At 43.9% G+C, this 22,814-nt stretch overlaps 1 protein-coding gene across 3 annotated transcripts; it reads right to left on the reverse strand.

Annotated features, from left to right (window-relative positions):
• Positions 1 to 3,478: 3,478 nt before the first annotated feature.
• LOC124031817 (probable G-protein coupled receptor 173) lies at positions 3,479 to 22,248 on the reverse strand. 3 transcript variants are annotated; one of them, XM_046343520.1, is made up of 2 exons: positions 21,022 to 22,176; positions 3,479 to 8,141 (listed from the first exon to the last, which is right to left on the reverse strand). In XM_046343520.1, exon 2 carries the CDS (start codon positions 7,893 to 7,895, stop codon positions 6,732 to 6,734), a length of 1,164 nt encoding a protein of 387 aa, XP_046199476.1. In that variant the 5' UTR covers positions 7,896 to 8,141; positions 21,022 to 22,176; the 3' UTR covers positions 3,479 to 6,731. The 3 variants fall into 3 exon arrangements, 2 of the variants coding, with proteins under 2 accessions (XP_046199476.1, XP_046199477.1); XM_046343521.1 differs by lacking the exon at positions 21,022 to 22,176 and adding an exon at positions 10,316 to 10,333; XR_006838172.1 differs by lacking the exon at positions 3,479 to 8,141 and adding an exon at positions 10,350 to 10,381 and having other exon boundaries at positions 21,022 to 22,248.
• Positions 22,249 to 22,814: the final 566 nt, after the last annotated feature.

The raw sequence follows: 22,814 nt of genomic DNA on the forward strand, positions 1-22,814 counted from the left end.
TTTTTCTCACTAATTGGACTTTTGACCATTCAGATCAGCTATTTTACCAATAATTGAGCAAAATGTTAGAATTGGGCTGCCTGTGGAAATGCAGCGTAACTATTTGCGTCAGCTCAAATGGCAAAAATAAGACTCGTCTCTAGGTAGATATCTGGACAGCAATACCTGTATTGTCTTTCAGTTAAGAGTAGTGCTTGTTACTCACTGTGTTACCCACACACATGACACACACTGTCCTTGTCCCCTCCACTCTGCCTGTTCTCACCTCCCACTCTCTCAGATGAAATCACCAGGCCACAGCTGCCTCTGCTCTTGGCTCAAGGATATGTACTGGAGCTTTTTAGTCATGGCTGCATATGCAGTAACTGGCATTGGTGAGCGCAACACATGCGCCCCCCCCCCAACGTCAATGCAATATTACCAAAACACACTTTTTTTTTTACATGTTAAAAGTCAGGATGCTGCTCCCTGTTAGTAAGATATTCCCTGATCACTAATGAACTCAGTGCTCTGACACATTTGCTTTCCTTTGGAGGTCAGATAGTGTGCTCGCGAGGGTGGCAGCGCTAGGGTAGGTTAGATGTATGCTGAGACCCTTATTGAATTCGCTGAATTTATGGAGGATCAGCGGCGCTAAGCACAGGCAAAGAAACACGAGGCGAAGGAAATGGAGCATAAGCCAAAGCACCCAGATGGCCCTAGTGTGGAACGGCCATGTGTGAGAACAGGGATTTGATTATATGAATAGGCTGACTAGAGTGTTGTTTTCAGGTTGCTCATCAACAATGATGATGAATGAGGATATACAGTATAACACATTAATTCTCTGAAGAACCATTAGAAAGATATTCAAGTTTTTTTATACTTTGGTCATCTTCAAGAAAATATCTATCTACAGCATGTGGGATAGCATCAAATTAAAATACACTGAACAAATTTAAATGCCACATGGAAAGATTTTACTGTGTTACAGTTCATATAAGGAAATCAGTCAATTGAAATAAATTCATTAGTGCCTAATCTATAGATTTCACATGATTCGGAATACAGATATGCATCTGTTGGTCACAGATGCCTTAAAAAAGATGGTAGGTCCGTGGATCAGAAAACCAGTCCGTATCTCGTACATGAGGCAAATGGTGGTCACACATCTCCTTCACATAGAGTTGATCAGGGTTTTGATTGTGGCCTGTGGAATGTTGTCCACTCCTCTTCAATGGCTATGCGAAATAGCTGGAGTTTGGTGGGAATTGGAACACGCTGTTGTACATGTCTATCCAGAGCATCCGAAACATGCTCAATGGGTGACATGTCTGGTGAGTATGCAGACCATGAAAGAACTGGGACATTTTCAGCTTCCAGGAATTGTGTACAGATCCTTGCGACATGGGGCCATACATTATCATGCTGAAACATGAGGTTATGGCGGTGGTTGAATGGCACGACAACGGGCCTCCGAATCTCGTCACGGTATCTGTATTTAAATTGCCATCGCTAAAATGCAATTGTGTTCATTGTCTGTAGCTTATTCCTGCCCATACCATAACCTCACCGCCACCATGGGGCACTCTGTTCACAACTTTGACATCAGCAAAGCGCTCGCCCACATGATGCCATACACGCTGTCTGCCATCTGCCCAGTCAGCTGAAACCAGTATTAATCTGTGAAGAGCACACTTCTCCAGCGTGCCAGTGTCCATTAAAGGTGAACATTTTCCCACTGAAGTCTGTTATGAGGCCGAACTGTAATCAGGTCAAGACCCTGGTGAGGACGACGAGCACGCAGATGAGCTTCCCTGAGACGGTTTGTGCAAAAATGATTTAGTTGTGCAAACCCACAGTTTCATCAGCTGTCTGGGTGGCGGATCTCAGACGATGCCGCAGTTGAAGAAGTCAGAGGTTGAGGTCCTGGGTTGGCGGGGTTACACATGGTCTGTGGTTCTGAGGCCGGTTGGGCGTACTGCCAAATTCTCTAAAATGACGGAGGTTGGCTTATGGTAGTCAAATTAACATAAAATTATCTGGCAAGAGCTCAGGTGGACATTCCTGCAGTCACCATGCCAATTGCACGCTCCCTCAAAACTTGAGACATTTGTGACCTTGTGTGACAAAATTGCACATTTTAGAGTGGCCTTTTATTGTCCCCAGCACAAGGGGCACCTGTGTAATGATCATGCTGTTTAATCAGCTTCTTGATATGCCATACCTGTCAGGTGCATGGATTATCTTGGCAGAGGACAAATGCTCTCTAACAGGGATGTAAACAAATTTGTGCAAAAAAAATTGAGAGAAATAAGCTTTTTGTGCATGTGGAACATGTCTGGGATCTTTTATTTCAGCTCATGAAACATGGGACCAACACTTTACATGTTGCTTTTAATATTTTTGTTCAGTATACATTTGTGAGGAAGCTTTGCAAGTTTGATGCTGAAAGTTAGTATAATGGAAAGATGGCATTAAAAGTTGAAACTTAATGTGACGGTTCTGCAAGCTGATCATGAGCTTCTTTCCAACCTTTCCACAAGTGGGCTAATCTGGGGCTTTGTAAACTCTTTGCAACTTGGTGACCTTATGAAGATGGATAACGCATGGGAAAGGAAGACCGTATATTTACTGCCTTTAAATGTATTAACTGTACAAGATGGTATCTTGTTACCCTTTGACATCATACTTTTGGGGTGGGGTTATGTCCTCTTTCTGTTGTGTGGGCTAAAAACAATTGTGAGTCCAATACCCACAATAAATGCTATCAATAATACCCCATGTGAGGTGCAACATAAAAGTAACTGCCAAAATATTGGAAACACTTGAATAAATTAAGGATTCAAAGTGTATTGAAAGCAGGTGCTTCCACACAGGTGTGGTTCCTGAGATAATTATTAAGCAATTCAAAATGCTGGGCAGGCCATTATTTTGGCTATCATGGCGATGCCCTCATTCACAGGGCACGAGTGGTCACTGAATGGTTTGATGAGCATGAAAACAATGTAAACCAAATGCCAAAGCCGTCTCAGTCACCAGATCTCAACCCAATTGAACACTTATGGGAGATTCTGGAGCAGCACCTGAGACAGTGTTTTCCACCACCATCAACAAAACACCCAAATGATTGAATTTGTCGCATCCCTCCAATAGAGTTCCAGATACTTGTAGGGTCTATGCCAAGATTCTTTGAAGCTGTTCTTGCTCGTGGTTGACCAACTCTATAAATACACTTTATCTTGGTGTTACCTTTTTATTTTGTCAGTTACCTGTAGCTGACAATGTTTTATAACCGGAGCCATGTCTCAACGACTGGTTGGCGAATTTGGGTGTCTTATGTTTGCATTCACAGCATAGAATAACTTTGTTACAAGCTCCTAACTTTTAGATAATGTGTTCTTATCTGCTGCACATAAGGAATGTGTTGCGTTTAGTCATTGCAATCTGTCAATAGTTTCAAAGGAAATTTTTCATTACAAAAACCAATGACAAAAAATCATAAATGGCCAGAGACGTGCTTAAACAGCTCAGGCAGTTTTAATTTTTTATATAATACAGAAAATATATGGAAACCACACCCTCTGACTTCCAAGATATGTAGGGGACCAAAGACATTTACATAAGTATCCTTCAAACCTCTGCTATTTTAGATTTGATATTCAACTGCAGATTTTTTTTCGTGAGCTTTGACATTTTGTGGTTCAGCTTAAAGGGCAAAGTCAAAAGTATTTCAGTTCTGAGATTCAGGATTTGTTCCACTATTCAGAGACATACAGGACTATCCTTACGAGTCTTGTCTTTTCATAGATTTAATGTATAATAACACTGTGGTTGCACATGTCTCTGAGACAGCTTTATCTGTCTTTACATTTCATTTCATCCATAATGTAGTCTCTCCACATACAGGGTCATAATAACTACAGCCACACTGCAAAATCAGTGAGTTATTAAATAAGACATTCAGATGTCAAATTGGGTTTTGGCTGGCTTTGGGCTTTTGCAAAGTCAAAACACTACAGAAGAGGCAGAAATTAGAAATGTATTAGAATGTTAGTTCTATGACCAACATAACTCAGTGTATTTCAAATTTAAACCCCAAGCCAGGATCATGTATAAAAGTTATTCCTTTCACTGAGACACATTGGAACATAATAAGAGTGCAATAATCATAGAAGCTATGTGGATAGAACCACTCGCCCCAAGACACAAGCTCAAACGGACTTCACCCTTCATATTCCCATACATGTATACAAGAACAGAATCTCCATTGAGATAGAAGGCTCTGTAGTCCAATTTAGAGGAACTGCATGTGTATAAAATGTTATGGGCTACCTCTTGAGGCTCTGCAGTTGAATGGTTTAAGAAGACACTCGCCTCAGATTTTTTGAATGAACCTCATTGGTTTTAGCACATTCAATTCTCTGTGTCAGGAACAGGCTGAGGATGAAAAAGACTGAATAAGCATTTGCAGGAGTGTCATTTCAAAATGCAAAATTTCTGGCCATTCCTATTTCCCACATGTCCTTTGTTTTCATCCCTCTAGCCTCTAAACATACGCACATTCATACTTGCGTACAGAAACACTCACACACACACGTGTTGTAAAAATGCGATGACCAGGAACCCCCTTCTCCCCCCCTCAATTCCAAGTCAGTCCATTGTCCATATAATACACATTAAATAGTACGGAGGTCATAGATAATTTACAAAAGATAGTGTGCCTGAAGCAACTAAAAAAAGCACTGTCAGGCATTTCTGCTTATCAAAAAATCACGCCCGGTCTCCCTCCTTACCTCCCCAACAACAACCAACCCCAAAATCCACACATTTTTTTTTAATCCTTGTTTTCACAGATCAATACACAACACCAGCCTCAGCCCCCCCACACACACACACACTGACTGATAAGAAAAGAAACAACGACAAAAAGTCTAAAACAAATCCACAATAATCCAGGAAGGGCTTTTGATAATTCCATTAATTGTCGATGTTGGATTAAAGTTTCCTCTGTCCTTTACACACAATTGCATACTCCTGTGTTACAATTTGGCAAGCGTTCTTTCTTTATTTACCATCCTTGTTAAAGTTTTTGACTGGTGTTTTTTTTAAGGTTGCGAGGGGGAGAGATGTGTCCTCCGAAAATAATTACTTACACAGTATTGTGTTTCCCCATTAGTTGGAATAATCTCTTTATGTTTATTACTTTAACACATAGAGGCATACAGCTGTCAACTCTTTCTTGCATTGGTTATAAACAAACCTTTTTTCTTTTGAGAGAGAGAGCGAAGAGTAAGGCCATAATGCAGATAATAGAAATAACAATTCAGTTATCTGTAGCTTCATTGTTATTGTTAGTTTTTGTTGTCGTTATTGTTTGCAGACAACATTAGAGCATTTTGAAAACGAAAATAAATGTACATTTGTACCCACGAAGGGATAGTATCATGTCCCAGACCTCTGCTTGACATTCACTTAAGATATTACAATCTCTGTGTCCCGGCCTACACTTAGTTAGCATTCTGGTTCAAGTCTAAATCATGTTAAGAAAAAAAAAAGGGTTTATCATCAATTCCTCAATGTGTGCAAAAATATAAATGGGCTGCATTTTTCCCCACCTCTCTACAAAGACCTTCATGTGAAGTGATGAACTTGATCCTATCTGAAGGTCTAAACATTCTGGTTGAGGTTTTATGAACATTTTCTATCAACTGTCTTTTTAAACAATTTCAGATTGAAGAAAAAAAATTCAAAGGTTCAGTCATCTGCAACATTTGGCAAGAGCATGGAGCATTTTCTGTCAATTTATCATAGATTTTTGTGTGGTCTCAAGCTCTCAGTTTGTCACTGATTGGGGCATTGGTCTGTTGAAGTTATCCTCAGAAATCATGTGATTACACATATCAGCTTAACATGCATTTCATAATTCTGTCTGCCTATTAGCACTTCACAATTATTATCTGCTCATTTCTGTTAAGCGCTAATGAACACAAGATCAAACTGTTGTCGATTGCAGCTCTTTTAAAATGTTCCCATATCCAATAGTGTACTCATCTGAAGTGTTAGACCAAATTAGAATGTAATAGAAACCCCAAATGAAGCCAAGAGTGCCTGAATATACTATTTGTACAAAACTCATAATTTCTCTGTTTGACTGTATTAATGATGCCTTTGATTCAAGTGGATGAAGGAAGGAAGCAGTGCTAGAACACTCTCCTATTAGTCATTCACTAGCAAATTGTCAGAGGACCATCTGATATTTTTGGTCTGAGAGAACAGACGAGGGAGTGACTGAGAAATATGACCAGGTTGTCCCCACAACTTACAGAAAAACTGTCACCCTCACTTCAATCTCTTTCACAATAGCAGGCCCAGACCTACAGAAAAACTGTCACCCTCACTTCAATCTCTTTCACAATAGCAGGCCCAGAATGATCATTCTCTTGGCCTCGCCTGTTTAAAGACTGCCTACCAGTTTCATAGGTTCCACATTAAAATGAAGAATACAAACATGCATCTGAGATAGACTGTTTGAGTTGTTGGTTTAGTCTTGTATTCTGTCTGTGTGTAGAAGGAATCCCTCTCTTAAACTTGTTTCCTGACCAAGGCCATTTATAAAAAAGGAAAGACATTTTTTAAAATCAAAGGCCACAACAACTAAAATGGTCCCTCATGCCATCCTAACCACTCACAGACATCCCTGCCACCGCCCCTCCACACCCTCCCCAGGTAACAACCGCCCACCGTCCCCCTCACATGACAAAGTAAGGCTCTCGGGGCAGATGAGGTTTAGTCCTACAGCAGGCTGGCAGGTGGGCCAGGAGCCCCTTCTTCAGGTCCTTGTTGAGGAAGAAGCAGACGATGGGATTGACCCCTGCCTGGGCAAAGCTCATCCATACGGTGGTGGAGAGGTATCGGTGCGGTATGGTGCAGGCCTTGACAAACACCCGCCAGTAGCAGGCCACTATGTAGGGCGACCACAGCACCAGGAACAACAGGGTGATCACATAGAACATCCTGCCAAGCTGCTTCTCTGCCTTGAACTCCTCCATGCCCAGCAGGCGCCGGTTCTGGTTGTGCAAGTTCTGCCGGATGCCCAGCAGGGTGGGTGGCATGGGGCCCCGGCCAAAGCCTGCGATCCAGTTGGCTGCTGCCTGGCCGGTAGCGCCGGGCCCATGGAAGGTCCAGTTTTGGCTGATGGCTGGCACCATCTGGACAGGCTTCATCTTGCGGTGCTTGTACTCGAAGAGCAGCAGCTTCATGTAGACCACGTGTGTGGCCAAGATCAGCACGGCCAGCATCAGCATAAAGCCCAGTGTGTCGTTTGCCTTAAAGTAGCGGTGCTCGAAGATGCACTGGTCCTCCTCGCGGATGAACTTGTAGGTGCCCACATCGAAGACGGGTGGGAAGGCCATGGCCACTGACAGCGTCCACACCATGCACACCACTGCCACGCACGTCCAGAAGGTCATGCGCTTGGAGTAGAAGCGGTGGTGGGCGATGGCCATGTAACGTGTCACGCTGATGCAAAAGAGCATGAAGGCGGCATGGAAGCAGAAGAGCACGGCCATGAAGGCCACCACCTTGCAGCTGAGCACGCTGTAGGTCCAGGCCGAGCCGTTCTTGATGGACACCAGCACGAAGGGGAAGCAGACGGCCGAGCGGATGGTGTCGGCCAGGCACAGGTCCAACAGGAAGTAGTAGGGGGCCTTGTGCAGGGCCCGGTCCCTGAGGACCAGCAGAGACACCACCAGGTTGCCCACCAGGCTGATGCAGATGATCAGACCCAGTAGGACCAGTTTGACGTATGTGGACACGACCGACGATGGGCCCCCGACTGCCATTCCTCCCGTCGTGGCCACCACTGCAGCCATGGGACCGCCAAGCCCCTCGCTACTCTCGTTGCCATTGGCCATCCCTTTGGCTCCCGTGTCAAGCCCTCTTTTCTCCTGAAATCCACCCCTCTTCCTTCTCCCTCTCCTCCTCCTCCGCCACCTCCTCCTCCTCCTCCAGCTGCCCTTTCGTTCGTCCTCGTGGTTGCCTCTTCTCTGGAGCTCACATGGAACCAGAGTGCTTCACTCTGCATTGCCCCATTTTGCACTGAGCCCCTCGGTTCCTGTAGCGCTACCCCTCGGTGCCTCTTGTTCTTACAGCGTCAGCTCCTGTAAACAGGAAGTATGAACAATAAGCATTAAGTTTGGATGGGCATCCTGGTCTGACATCACTGGGGGATAATACAGTGTAAGCATTTGCAGGGAATATACCGTATAAGGTTAAATATGAGAGCTGAGACTTCACGTGTGTGACTTGAGGCTTTTCTAATATTACAATACATTGCTTTTATGATTCCAGCATTGGCTGCAAAAAGCATCAGTTGTTTTTTTATATCAGAAAGCATTTCCTAGGCCAATATGCAGTTAGGTAAGAGTATGAAATGTGAAAGAAATGTGGCCATCCTCCCCAACCATGTAACTACCTGTAATTACAGACAAAGTACACGGTAATAAGAACATATGTTTTTCACATAAAGATTAAACATTTGTTAAGTCTATCCCATCTGGGTTTATCCCAAAATAAAGTTCCTGCCTGTTGTTGTTAACAACATGAATACATTGTACTAAAGCCCCTATCTTCAAACATAATACAGAATCGATTGTCATAATAGTGGAGATAGATGTTCAAGTCTGAAAACATCATCCTCAGTATTACACAAATAATTTGTCCCATGGAATCAATCAATTGTTTTTCCAATGGGCGAAACAGGGCTCACATAGGCATCTGCTGTAGCATGCTGTGGAACATCTTCCTTCCCCCTTAGCACCAATCAGATCAGCTGTTTTCTCCACACGCTACATGGCCTGCCAGCAACTAGTCTGTCACGGTAATTACCTCGCTTGTTGCTAGGCTACAACACCTTATATCCTTTTTCTGTGTGTGTGTGTGTGTGTGAGAGAGAGTGTGGGGAGGGATTCTCTGTGTGTATGAGGGTTGGTGTGTGTGAAGCAGATCGGGGAGAAAAAACAAACGGGATTTGCTTGCTGAAGCCTCATAGGTGCAGTCACTTTGGGGACCACTGACGAGGCATTTCCAAAAGAGGTTTCATTGCACAGTGACACATGAGATATACAGTATGTCTGATAGCTCAGTAGTGTGCATGCGTAGGTGTGTGTGCGCGCTTGTATATGAGTGTGAGTGGAGTCAATCTGTATTGACCATGCCACCACCCTCATTGGTATTGATGAACGCTTCGAGAGTGATCGGGGAATATGCACAGGTGATGATTATGGAGTATGAGCCAAAAAGAGAAGGGCTCAGGCCCATTGTTTCAGCGCAGGCATACTAATGTATTTCTGTCACAGTAATTACAGCAGCTTGTTGCTAAGCTACAGGACCACTCTGCCTTATGCTGTGTGTGTGTGCGTTTGTGTGTGTATAAGACTGTAAGAAGTGTTGTGAGGAATGTTGGGGGCATTGGAAAGTTTCAGATATGATCAGCAACAAATAAGACACCCACCAACACAGTCCTTCCAGCAGTGACATACTGACACTAAACTAAAAGTGTCAGTTTCCCAGACACAGTTTATGCCTAGTCCAGGAGTAAAAAGTGAATTAAATGGAGATTCTCGAGTGAGCATGCTTTTAAGTCAAGGCTTAAACTTTGTCTGGGAAACCGGCCCAAAATGTCTAGAATATTGTGTAGAGAATACTGATGGTTTCATTTTTTCTGAGGCACGCATAAAAGATGAGAAGGCCAATGAAAGTAACACATGATAAACTGAGTTGTGTTCAGTTATTAGTGGAGAATATGAATCGGAGCAGAAAGATGTTGTATTAGCTACTCTGTATCCAAAGGTACAATAAGGTTAGAGGTCAGGTATGAATGTGTATAATTAAGCCTGCTGTATGTATTTATTATTATTATATACCCCCTGTATGTGTTTATGTAGAGTATGGTGTGTCAAGCGCATAGTTCACTGATGATACCAAAGACAAATTTCCATCCTTGGATGGATAAATAAGTTCTAGTCTATATTTTCTTGTGCCTTGTAATACAATGGCAAATGTAGCATGCCACGTTCAGTGTCCATTTATGAAATGTGTAAAAAGCTGTTAGTGTGTTACCATCACAATATTTTTGGCAACATTTGCTTTGACAGAATAACCAGTTAAATATTAATAAGTATTTTCAAATTAATATTATGGCCTGAAATTTGGCACCCATAGCTAGTTCTCACAGTATATGAAAAACACGTTAGAATAACCTTCTTAATAAACATGAATAATTTATACATAGAGTGCAATCATTATACACATTTAGAATAATTTCTAAGCATACCTTAGTTATTACGAAGTGCTACCGCAGTTCCTCGTGTCCCAGTGTTCCTTGGTGACCCCAGTCCTCCTTCATTCAAAATAACACCCATGTTATTGAACAGCAACACCGATACAGTTGTGGTCAAATATATTGGCACCATTGCATTTTCTTAAATAGTTTCCTATTTCTTCTCAAATAAGTTTAAATAGAAAAAAAGTGTTGTCTCCACACCTTGTTATTAGATTTTCAACATTTCAGAACCAATTGTATTTTTGTAAACCTAAGTTTACCATTTTAATTTTGAAAATACAGACAATGGCAAGGACAGAATGACTGGCACTCCGGACCTAGTACTTGGTTGCACACCCTATGGCCAAGATCATTGCAGACAAATTCTTCTTGTAGCCATCAATGAGCTTTCTGCACCTTTCTACTGGCAATTTGGCTCACTCTTCAGCAGCAAACTGCTCTACTTCAGTATTTGAGGGCTGCCCTCCACCAACTGCTGTTTTCAGATCTCGCCATAGGTTTTGGAAGTGATTCAGATCAGGACTATTCGCTGGTCATTCCTGGGTGCTCTTTTGATGTGTGTTTGGGCTCGTTGTCCTACTGGAAGAACACCGCCTTCAATGGAGACCCCGTTTTTGGACACTGTGTTGAACATTGGACTCACCTGATAATCTGCTGATATCATGATGCCTTGCGCACATTCAAGGACCCCAATACCAGAGACAGCAAAGCAACCTCCCTGTAGAAGAACTAGGGAATTATTTAACAAAGGTGCAAGGGTGCCAATATATTTGGCCACAACTATTAATGAATAAGAACTGAAATACCTAGCTAAATGTGCATTAAACCAATTTCAATATGGCAAAAACGGGGCCTACATTCTTGTTAATTGCCTTTCATGCACAATCTCCCATATGTAAGGATCTAGTTTTAATTTCTTGCTGTGTTATAATATTTCAGATATTCTTTTAAAATGGGCTCACCAAATCAGTCATGAGAATTACACTCCATGGACTTGCGATTTTTTTTTTTTTCTAAACCAAAGCAATGTCACAGTTTTGTGTTGCTAGTTAATGAAAGGATACCTGAACTAGGCCTACCCCATTCTTCAAATCAAACATCCATATACTACTTGTTTGCATCTCTAAAATGGTGTCACCAGGCTTTGTTGCGCCTGACCAACAGTAGGCCTTCGTACAGCCTATTCTAATGTTCTATCCACCAAGGTCCATGTCACATTGCAAGTTCAAAACCCCGAGCTGACAAGGTACAAAATCTGTCGTTCTGCCCCTGAACAGGCAGTTAACCCACTGTTCCTAGGCCGTCATTGAAAATAAGAATTTGTTCTTAACTGACTTGCCTAGTTAAATAAAGGTAAAATAAAAAATAAAATAAAAAACATGATGTCACATCTAATAGTCCAGAGCCTTATATTTGGATTATATATTATTTATCTCAATATAATGCTCTGGAACAGACTAATCATTCAAACATCATAGGACATAATCCTACAAGGATGGTGGTGCTTGAATGGGAGGTACCAATAGTGTAGGCTACTATAAAAATTATTCCTCTATTAATTTACCAACTATTAGACTATAACAAATGTGAGTTTCTGCTATTGACACAGACAAGTGACCCTCAACCACATACAGTTGAAGTCGGAAAAGCTTGGAAAATTCAAAAAAATGGTGTCATGGCTTTAGAAGCTTCTGATAGGCTAATTGACATCATTTGAGTCAATTGGAGGTGTACCTGTGGATGTATTTTAAGGCCTACCTTCAAACTCAGTGCCTCTTTGTTTGACATCATGGGAAAATCAAAAGAAATCAGCCAAGACCTCAGAAAAAAAATGTAGACCTCCACAAGTCTAGTTCATCCTTGGGAGGATTTCCAAACGCCTGAAGGTACCACGTTAATCTGTACAAACAATAGTATGCAAGTATAAACAGCATGGGACCACGCAGCCGTCATACCACTCAGGAAGGAGACGCGTTCAGTCTCCTAGAGATGAACGTATGTCGTTGCGAAAAGTGCAAATCAATCCCAGAACCACAGCAAAGGACCTTGTGAAGATGCCGGAGGAAACAGGTACATAAGTATCTATAACCACAGTAAAATGAGTCCTATATCGACATAACCTGAAGGCCGCTCAGCAAGGAAGAAGCCACTGCTCCAAAACCGCCATAAAAAAGCCAGACTACAGTTTGCAATTGCGCATGGGGACAAAGATCGTACTTTTTGGAGAAATGTCCTCTGGTCTGATGAAATAAAAATATAACTTTGGCCATAATGACCATCGTTATGTTTGGAGAAAAAAGAGGGAGGCTTGCAAGCCGATCAACACCATCCCAACGTGAAGCACGGGGGTGGCAGCATCATGTTGTGGGGGTGCTTTGCTGCAGGAGGGACTGGTGCACTTCACAAAATAGATGAGGAGGGAGGGAAATTATGTGGATATATTGAAGCAATATCTCAAGATATCAGTCAGGAAGTTAAAGCTTGGTCGCAAATGCATCTTCCAAAGGGACAATGACCCCAAGCATACTTCAAAAGTTGTGGCAAAATGGCTTAAGGACAACAAAGTCAAGGAATTGGAGTGGCCATCACATAGCCCAAACCTTAATCCGAAAGAAAATTTGTGGGCAGAACTGAAAAAGATTGTGCGAGCAAGGAGGTCTACAAACCTGACTCAGTTACACAGTTAAAAAACGTAAAGGCAATTCTACCAAATACTAATTGAGTGTATGTAAACTTCTGACCCACTAGGAATTGTCATGTTTTGTCTTAGATTGTCTTGTCATTTTGCTTTTCCCTCTGTTCGTTTTCCCCCTGCTGGTCTTTTTAGGTTCGTTCCCCTTTTTCTCTCTCTCTTCCTCTCTCTCTTCTCTCTATCGTTCCGTTCCTGCTCCCAGCTGTTCCTATTCCCCTAATCAATCATTTAGTCTTCCCACACCTGTTCCCTATCTTTTTCCCTGATTAGAGTCCCTATTTCTCCCCTTGTTTTCCGTTTCTGCCCTGTCGGATCCTTGTCTATTGTTCACCGTGCTGTGTCTGTGTATCGCCCTGTCGTGTCGTGTTTCCCTCAGATGCTGCGTGGTGAGCAGGTGTCTGAGTCTGCTACGTTCAAGTGCCTTCCCGAGGCAACCTGCAGTTCTTGATCGAGTCTCCAGTCTGTTCTCGTCATTACGAGTGGAATTATGTCTTATGATTGTAGATTTACTTTACTGGATTAAAGACTCTGTTTTCGCCAAGTCGCTTTTGGGTCCTCATTCACCTGCATGACAGAAGGATCCGACCAAAGAATGGACCCAGCGACTACAGACGCTCGTAACACTGCCGTCGAGATCCAAGGAGCCATGCTCGGCAGACACGAGCAGGAATTGTCTGCTGCTCGCCATGCCGTGGAGAACCTGGCCGCTCAGGTTTCCGACCTCTCTGGACAGTTCCAGAGTCTTCGTCTCGTGCCACCTGTTACTTCCTGGCCTGCCGAGCCTCCGGAACCTAGGGTTAATAACCCACCTTGCTACTCCGGGCAGCCCACGGAGTGCCGCTCCTTTCTCACCCAGTGTGATATTGTGTTCTCTCTCCAACCCAACACATACTCTAGAGAGAGAGCTCGGGTTGCTTACGTCATTTCACTCCTTACTGGCCGGGCTCGAGAGTGGGGCACAGCTATCTGGGAGGCAAGGGCTGATTGTTCAAACAATTACCAGAACTTTAAAGAGGAGATGATTCGGGTTTTTGACCGTTCAGTTTTTGGTAGGGAGGCTTCTAGGGCCCTGGCTTCCCTATGCCAAGGTGATCGATCCATAACGGATTACTCTATAGAGTTTCGCACTCTTGCTGCCTCTAGTGACTGGAACGAGCCGGCGCTGCTCGCTCGTTTTCTGGAGGGACTCCACGCAGTGGTCAAAGATGAGATTCTCTCTCGGGAGGTTCCTTCCAGTGTGGACTCTTTGATTGCTCTCGCCATCCGCATAGAACGACGGGTAGATCTTCGTCACCAAGCTCGTGGAAGAGAGCTCGCGTCAACGGTGTTTCCCTGCTCCGCATCGCAACCATCTCCCTCCTCTGGCTCAGAGACTGAGCCCATGCAGCTGGGAGGTATTCGCATCTCGACTAAGGAGAGGGAACGGAGGATCACCAACCGCCTGTGCCTCTATTGCGGATTTGATGGACATTTTGTCAATTCATGTCCAGTAAAAGGCCAGAGCTCATCAGTAAGCGGAGGGCTACTGGTGAGCGCTACTACTCAGGTCTCTTCATCTAGATCCTGTAATACTATGTCGGTCCATCTACGCTGGACCGGTTCGGGTGCTACATGCAGTGCCTTGATTGACTCTGGGGCTGAGGGTAGTTTCATGGACGAAGCATGGGCTCGGAAACATGACATTCCTTTCAGACAGTTAGACAAGCCTACGCCCATGTTTGCCTTAGATGGTAGTCATCTTCCCAGTATCAGATTTGAGACACTACCTTTAACTCTCACAGTATCTGGTAACCACAGTGAGACTATTTCTTTTTTGATTTTTCGTTCACCTTTTACACCTGTTGTTTTGGGTCATCCCTGGCTAGTATGTCATAATCCTTCTATTAATTGGTCTAGTAATTCTATCCTATCCTGGAACGTTTCTTGTCATGTGAAGTGTTTAATGTCTGCCATCCCTCCCATTTCTTCTGTCCCCACTTCTCAGGAGGAACCTGGCGATTTGACAGGAGTGCCGGAGGAATATCATGATCTGCGCACGGTCTTCAGTCGGTCCCGAGCCAACTCCCTTCCTCCTCACCGGTCGTATGATTGTAGTATTGATCTCCTTCCGGGGACCACTCCTCCTCGGGGTAGACTATACTCTCTGTCGGCTCCCGAACGTAAGGCTCTCGAGGATTATTTATCTGTGTCTCTTGACGCCGGTACCATAGTGCCTTCTTCCTCTCCGGCCGGGGCGGGGTTCTTTTTGTTAAGAAAAAGGACGGTACTCTGCGCCCCTGCGTGGATTATCGAGGGCTGAATGACATAACGGTTAAGAATCGTTATCCGCTTCCCCTTATGTCATCAGCCTTCGAGATTCTGCAGGGAGCCAGGTGCTTTACTAAGTTGGACCTTCGTAACGCTTACCATCTCGTGCGCATCAGAGAGGGGGACGAGTGGAAAACGGCGTTTAACACTCCGTTAGGGCATTTTGAGTACCGGGTTCTGCCGTTTGGTCTCGCCAATGCGCCAGCTGTTTTTCAGGCATTAGTTAATGATGTTCTGAAAGACATGCTGAACATCTTTGTTTTTGTCTATCTTGACGATATCCTGATTTTTTCACCGTCACTCGAGATTCATGTTCAGCACGTTCGACGTGTTCTACAGCGCCTTTTAGAGAATTGTCTCTACGTGAAGGCTGAGAAGTGCTCTTTTCATGTCTCCTCCGTTACTTTTCTCGGTTCCGTTATTTCCGCTGAAGGCATTCAGATGGATTCCGCTAAGGTCCAAGCTGTCAGTGATTGGCCCGTTCCAAGGTCACGTGTCGAGTTGCAGCGCTTTCTAGGTTTCGCTAATTTCTATCGGCGTTTCATTCGTAATTTCGGTCAAGTTGCTGCCCCTCTCACAGCTCTTACTTCTGTCAAGACGTGTTTTAAGTGGTCCGGTTCCGCCCAGGGAGCTTTTGATCTTCTAAAAGAACGTTTTACGTCCGCTCCTATCCTCGTTACTCCTGACGTCACTAGACAATTCATTGTCGAGGTTGACGCTTCAGAGGTAGGCGTGGGAGCCATTCTATCCCAGCGCTTCCAGTCTGACGATAAGGTTCATCCTTGCGCTTATTTTTCTCATCGCCTGTCGCCATCTGAACGCAACTATGATGTGGGTAACCGCGAACTGCTCGCCATCCGCTTAGCCCTAGGCGAATGGCGACAGTGGTTGGAGGGGGCGACCGTTCCTTTGTCGTTTGGACAGACCATAAGAACCTTGAGTACATCCGTTCTGCCAAACGACTTAATGCCTGTCAAGCTCGTTGGGCGTTGTTTTTCGCTCGTTTCGAGTTTGTGATTTCTTACCGTCCGGGTAGCAAAAACACCAAGCCTGATGCCTTATCCCGTCTGTTTAGTTCTTCTGTGGCTTCTACTGATCCCGAGGGGATTCTTCCTTATGGGCGTGTTGTCGGGTTGACAGTCTGGGGAATTGAAAGACAGGTTAAGCAAGCACTCACGCACACTGCGTCGCCGCGCGCTTGTCCTAGTAACCTCTTTCGTTCCTGTTTCCACTCGTCTGGCTGTTCTTCAGTGGGCTCACTCTGCCAAGTTAGCTGGTCATCCCGGTGTTCGAGGCACTCTTGCGTCTATTCGCCAGCGCTTTTGGTGGCCGACTCAGGAGCGTGACACGCGCCGTTTCGTGGCTGCTTGTTCGGACTGCGCGCAGACTAAGTCGGGTAACTCTCCTCCGGTCGGTCGTCTCAGACCGCTCCCCATTCCTTCTCGACCATGGTCTCACATCGCCCTAGACTTCATTACCGGTCTGCCTTTGTCTGCGGGGAAGACTGTGATTCTTACGGTTGTCGATAGGTTCTCTAAGGCGGCACATTTCATTCCCCTCGCTAAACTTCCTTCCGCTAAGGAGACGGCACAAATCATCATCGAGAATGTGTTCAGAATTCATGGCCTCCCGTTAGACGCCGTTTCAGACAGAGGCCCGCAATTCACGTCACAGTTTTGGAGGGAGTTCTGTCGTTTGATTGGTGCGTCCGTCAGTCTCTCTTCCGGGTTTCATCCCCAGTCTAACGGTCAAGCAGAGAGGGCCAATCAGACGATTGGTCGCATACTACGCAGCCTTTCTTTCAGAAACCCTGCGTCTTGGGCAGAACAGCTCCCCTGGGCAGAATACGCTCACAACTCGCTTCCTTCGTCTGCTACCGGGTTATCTCCGTTTCAGAGTAGTCTGGGTTACCAGCCTCCTCTGTTCTCATCCCAGCTTGCCGAGTCCAGCGTTCCCTCCGCTCAAGCGTTTGTCCAACGTTGTGAGCGCACCTGGAGGAGGGTGAGGTCTGCACTTTGCCGTTACAGGGCACAGACTGTGAGAGCCGCCAATAAACGTAGGATTAAGAGTCCAAGGTATTGTTGCGGCCAGAGAGTGTGGCTTTCCACTCGCAACCTTCCTCTTACGACAGCTTCTCGTAAGTTGACTCCGCGGTTCATTGGTCCGTTCCGTGTCTCCCAGGTCGTCAATCCTGTCGCTGTGCGACTGCTTCTTCCGCGACATCTTCGTCGCGTCCATCCTGTCTTCCATGTCTCCTGTGTCAAGCCCTTTCTTCGCACCCCCGTTCGTCTTCCCTCCCCCCTCCCGTCCTTGTCGAGAGCGCACCTATTTACAAGGTACGTAGGATCATGGACATGCGTTCTCGGGACGGGGTCACCAATACTTAGTGGATTGGGAGGGTTACGGTCCTGAGGAGAGGAGTTGGGTTCCGTCTCGGGACGTGCTGGACCGTTCACTTATTGATGATTTCCTCCGTTGCCGCCAGGATTCCTCCTCGAGTGCGCCAGGAGGCGCTCGGTGAGTGGGGGGTACTGTCATGTTTTGTCTTAGATTGTCTTGTCATTTTGCTTTTCCCTCTGTTCGTTTTCCCCTGCTGGTCTTTTTTAGGTTCGTTCCCCTTTTTCTCTCTCTCTTCCTCTCTCTCTTCTCTCTATCGTTCCGTTCCTGCTCCCAGCTGTTCCTATTCCCCTAATCAATCATTTAGTCTTCCCACACCTGTTCCCTATCTTTTTCCCTGATTAGAGTCCCTATTTCTCCCCTTGTTTTCCGTTTCTGCCCTGTCGGATCCTTGTCTATTGTTCACCGTGCTGTGTCTGTGTATCGCCCTGTCGTGTCGTGTTTCCCTCAGATGCTGCGTGGTGAGCAGGTGTCTGAGTCTGCTACGTTCAAGTGCATTCCCGAGGCAACCTGCAGTTCTTGATCGAGTCTCCAGTCTGTTCTCGTCATTACGAGTGGAATTATGTCTTATGATTGTAGATTTACTTTACTGGATTAAAGACTCTGTTTTCGCCAAGTCGCTTTTGGGTCCTCATTCACCTGCATGACAGGAATGTGATGAAAGAAATAAAAGCTGAAATAAATAATTCTCTCTACAAGTATTTCACATTCTTAAAATAAAGTTGTGATCCTAACTGACCTAAGACAGGGAATTTTTACTCTGATTAAATTTCAGGAATTGTGAAAAACTGAGTTTAAATGTATTTAGCTAAGGTGTATGTAAACTTCTGACTTCAACTGTATATAGCTATTGTTGATCTAACTCAATATAGAGTGCCTGTTGTAATCTTTAGTATTCCACAAATGTAAATTTGTTTATGCTATTTTGAAGACATACAGTGCCTTCAGAAACTATTCACGCCCCTTGACTTTTTCCTCATTTTGTTCTGTTACAGCCTGAATTTAAAATGTATTAAATTGCGATTTTGTGGCACTGGCCTACATAGAATACCCCATAATGTCAAAGTGGAATTATTTATTTGGATTTTTTGTAAGAAATGTATTACAAATGAAAAGCTGAAATGTCTTGAGTCAATAAGTATTCAAGCCCTTTGATATAACAAGTTCAGGAGTAAAAATATGCTTAACAAGTCACATAATAAATTGCATGAACTCACACTGTGTGCAATAATAGTGTTTAACATGATTTTTTGAATGACCACCTCATCTCTGTACCCCACACATACAATTATCTGTATGGCCCTTCAGTCAAGCAGTGAATTTCAAAAACAGATTTAACCACAATGACCAAGGTTTTCTAATGCCTGCAAAGGGCACCTGTTGGTAAATGGCATAGACTTTTAAGCTGATTTGGATCAAAACTGTAACTATGCCACTCCGGAACATTCAATGTCGTCTTGGTAAGCAACACCAGTGTATATTTGGCCTTGTGGTTTAGGTTATTGTCCCGCTGAAAGGTGAATTTGTTGGTTCAGTCTGCTTTCCAACAGACACCAGGATACATATTCACCTTCCAGCAGGACAATAACCTGAAACACAAGGCCAAATATACATTGGTGTTGCTTACCAAGTGGCCTAGTTACAGTTTTGACTCAAATCAGCTTAAAAGTATATGGCAAGACTTGATCATGTCTGTTTGCTACCTTAATTACATCTACTGATGTACACAACCTACTCCACATTTCCAAAGTGGAAGAAAAATTATGGAATACTTTTCAAATGAATAAAATAAAAACGAAGATGCCTTGATTGCTGACGTCTTCACACCCCAGAGTTAATACTTGGTGGAAGCACATTTGGCCGCCATTACAGCTATGAATCTTTGTGAATAAGATTATACCAACTTTGCACACAACTCTTAGGGCAACATACTGTATATCTATTGTTTTTGTCAAAAATTGCTCAAACTGTGTTGTACTACCTTTTAAGATTTTGTTGTATGGCAGCCAAATGTGAAGGCAGTGCAAAGGGTGTGTAGACTTCAGCAACTTCTATCTATCTATCTATCGTTGGTCTATCTACTAACGTGATATATCAGGTGCCACAGTGCCTGTTGTAAATTATAGTATTTCACAAATGTAACCGTAGTGAATGCTTAAATAGAATACATACTGTACGTCTATGACCATAATTACATCATGTTAAGTGTCAAATGATACCACACCCCTTTCTACAAACAGGTGAGTGGAAAAAGTGTTCAAACGATGGAAAATAGGCCTACAGTAAAACAAAGACATCGAGAAGGAAGATTACATCGTCACGTGTATGTCACTTTGATTGCTAAATGAATATACAGGATAGGGATATTTAGGCCGTATCCTAAGAGCTTCATGGGAATACCGAGAAGCGATGGCTCGTGAAGGGAGGGGCCTGGAGAAATGGGAGTTGGTTGGTGATAGAGGGCTGAGCCATTGCCAAGAACTGGATAGCAACAGCAATCGAGTACCGCTGCCATGGTCGCGGTGGGAGGAGGCGACGCGGAATTCACCAACCAAAGGTTCCGGAATCACTCTGACACTGTTCAACACCGACCGAATGCAATTATAAACAACGATTTTAGAATATGAATTAACGCATCCGGGGCTATTTACAATCGTGAACAATGGGTAGTGTTGTGCTTGACGCGTCATGTTTGAATCCAAAGAAATGCATAAACAATTGCGTATAGGCCTAGAGCATATCGTAGGCTGTGTCATGTGAAGTGTTCAACCAGCTCCGATCCTGTCAAAATTCACGAACAGTTGTTGATGTTTATAATAATTCATCAAAGAGGGCTGATGACGGTACCCCAACACCCCAGTTGCATCGCATTTGCAAATGGATAGATAACATTCGATGCTGTCATAATGGACATTCGCCCAGTGAATAATATACAGCCACTGATGGATATCGGCCTCTTCTACCTCCCTGCCTGTGTCCATAATGCGGTTCCCTGTTATAATTTACCATTGGGCCTATACCACATAAAGGCCACTCAAATCTGCAGTGGTGTGTGTGTCTATAATAACAAGAAGATTAGAAGGGCCTACGTGTAGCCTACAGTTTGTCTGTGGCATGCGTCATGGGGCTGCCTGAATCATAACAGTATAGGCTATGTTGTAGGCACAAAAAGGGGTTTCACAAGGGTTTCAACGAATTAACCAGGTACCTGAGGGAAAAAACATGGCAATGTGAGGCCTAGGAGTACTTACAAAACCACAGAAACTAAAAAATGGCATAGGAAGGTAAAAGGAAATCTTACCTCATGTATTATACTTGTCCTCGAGACAAAGGCTTACGGTTTTATTCTAGGCCGTTTGGGGAGCTTGTTGCGGTCCACATTATATATATATATAAGGATTCAAAATCAAGTAAAGCAACAGTAAATGGCATAGAGGGTTCAACAAAACGAGCGTCAATTCCAAATATAATCCACAATGATAAATGACTGAAAACATAAAGAATAGATTAAATAATTAATACAGGGTATTGTCACCTCCATAGAATCGGCCAGATCTTAATGCAAAAATAATGTCTCTTTTTGCAGACTTCTTAAATAAACACAGGTTTTAAAGAACAAAAAGGATCGTTTCCTCTTTTTTCGTGTGCATGTCATGTCTTCAGGTTTTCCATAAAGCTCTCCCAATGTTCAGCAATAAATTCCCATCACACTGGCAGAATAGAACAAATGAGTAAATTCGAATTGCTGACAATTACGGCTGTTTTCAAATACTTATATCTCGGTGAATGTCATCAACTGGATCCTGTCACTGGTAAATACATCTAAATTCTGAAAATAACGGTGGTCTTATTAGGCTCCAGCACAAGACACTTTTATTGAGGGTCTACGGATCTTGCTCTGCTTGTTGGATTCTCCATCAAAACCAGAGACGCCTTTTTTCGACCATTCTAGTCTCCAGCGCAAAGAGTTCTCTTTATCTTTTCAGTGATAATACATCCTTTTGCATATCCGACTGAATGTATATGCGGACTCTCCGTTCACAGATCTTATGTGAAAAGATGTAGCCTACACTGTGCCTGTAGGCGCTCTATATATTTAAACATGTACCCGCCTTGTTTGATCTTTAATGCGATTGAAAAAATCCTTGTTTGCGGTGATAAATCCCCAGATACCATATCTTTCACGGACATGTCAAGTCGTTCGGAATCCAGCCTCAGTCATTGTTTAAATAATGGAAACTAGGAAAATGACCAACATGATAGGGCTGTTAAAGCGATGGTGAAATGGAAACAGCGGCTCTCGTCTATGCGCTGAGCATCGGTTCTCCCTCGGCTCCCTTTGGAATCGGCGAGGCAAGATTCGGGATCTTTCGGCAGAGGAGAGGCGCGTTGTGCAGCGTTCTGTAGTACAAATGAATGTTTGTGATATACACAATCTGTCACTTAACTTCAGACTGAAGCAACAGCTGCCGCTGTAGAAAGCTAAAGGAAAAGTCAGGTCCACTGCTATTTCTGTTTGAGAACATCCTCATCGTGATTTAGTTTACACGACTATCTGTTTTGAGGTCATGTTTTTTTACTTGATGAATCATCAACCTCATTATCTGCCCATTATCACCATCGTCATCCTCACCCTCATCCTTATCATCATAATCGTCATCATGTCTACACATACCTCCATAACATTAGAGAAGGTCAGACTGCATCATGGATGCATCAGGCCACATGGCTTCACCAGGTGATGTTGGCATTGACATAAAATGCAGTGATGTAAATCACCTCCCTTGTAAGGCTCTTGGTGCCCAATCATTTAATCCTGCTCTAAATCCCTGGTAAAACGTTGTTTTGTCTCGGCATGACACAAGACTGTGCCGAGTGCCCTCATGCCTGCCTTAACAGCTGTCCAAACCGCTGGAAGCCAAGGGAGCAGATGGCATCTCCTGACAAAGGGAAATGTTCAGGAAAGAGAGCGGGACACAGAGTAACTCTCCCCAAAAATTATAACAACAATCCATTGGTGGTTTTGCTTTGTTCTGTGGGAAATATCGGAACTAATATACAACTGTAGAGTATTAGCTTGTTCATCCAAGGTCA

The sequence above is a fragment of the Oncorhynchus gorbuscha genome, linkage group LG03 (assembly GCF_021184085.1).
Source record: "Oncorhynchus gorbuscha isolate QuinsamMale2020 ecotype Even-year linkage group LG03, OgorEven_v1.0, whole genome shotgun sequence".
Lineage (NCBI taxonomy): Eukaryota > Metazoa > Chordata > Actinopteri > Salmoniformes > Salmonidae > Oncorhynchus > Oncorhynchus gorbuscha.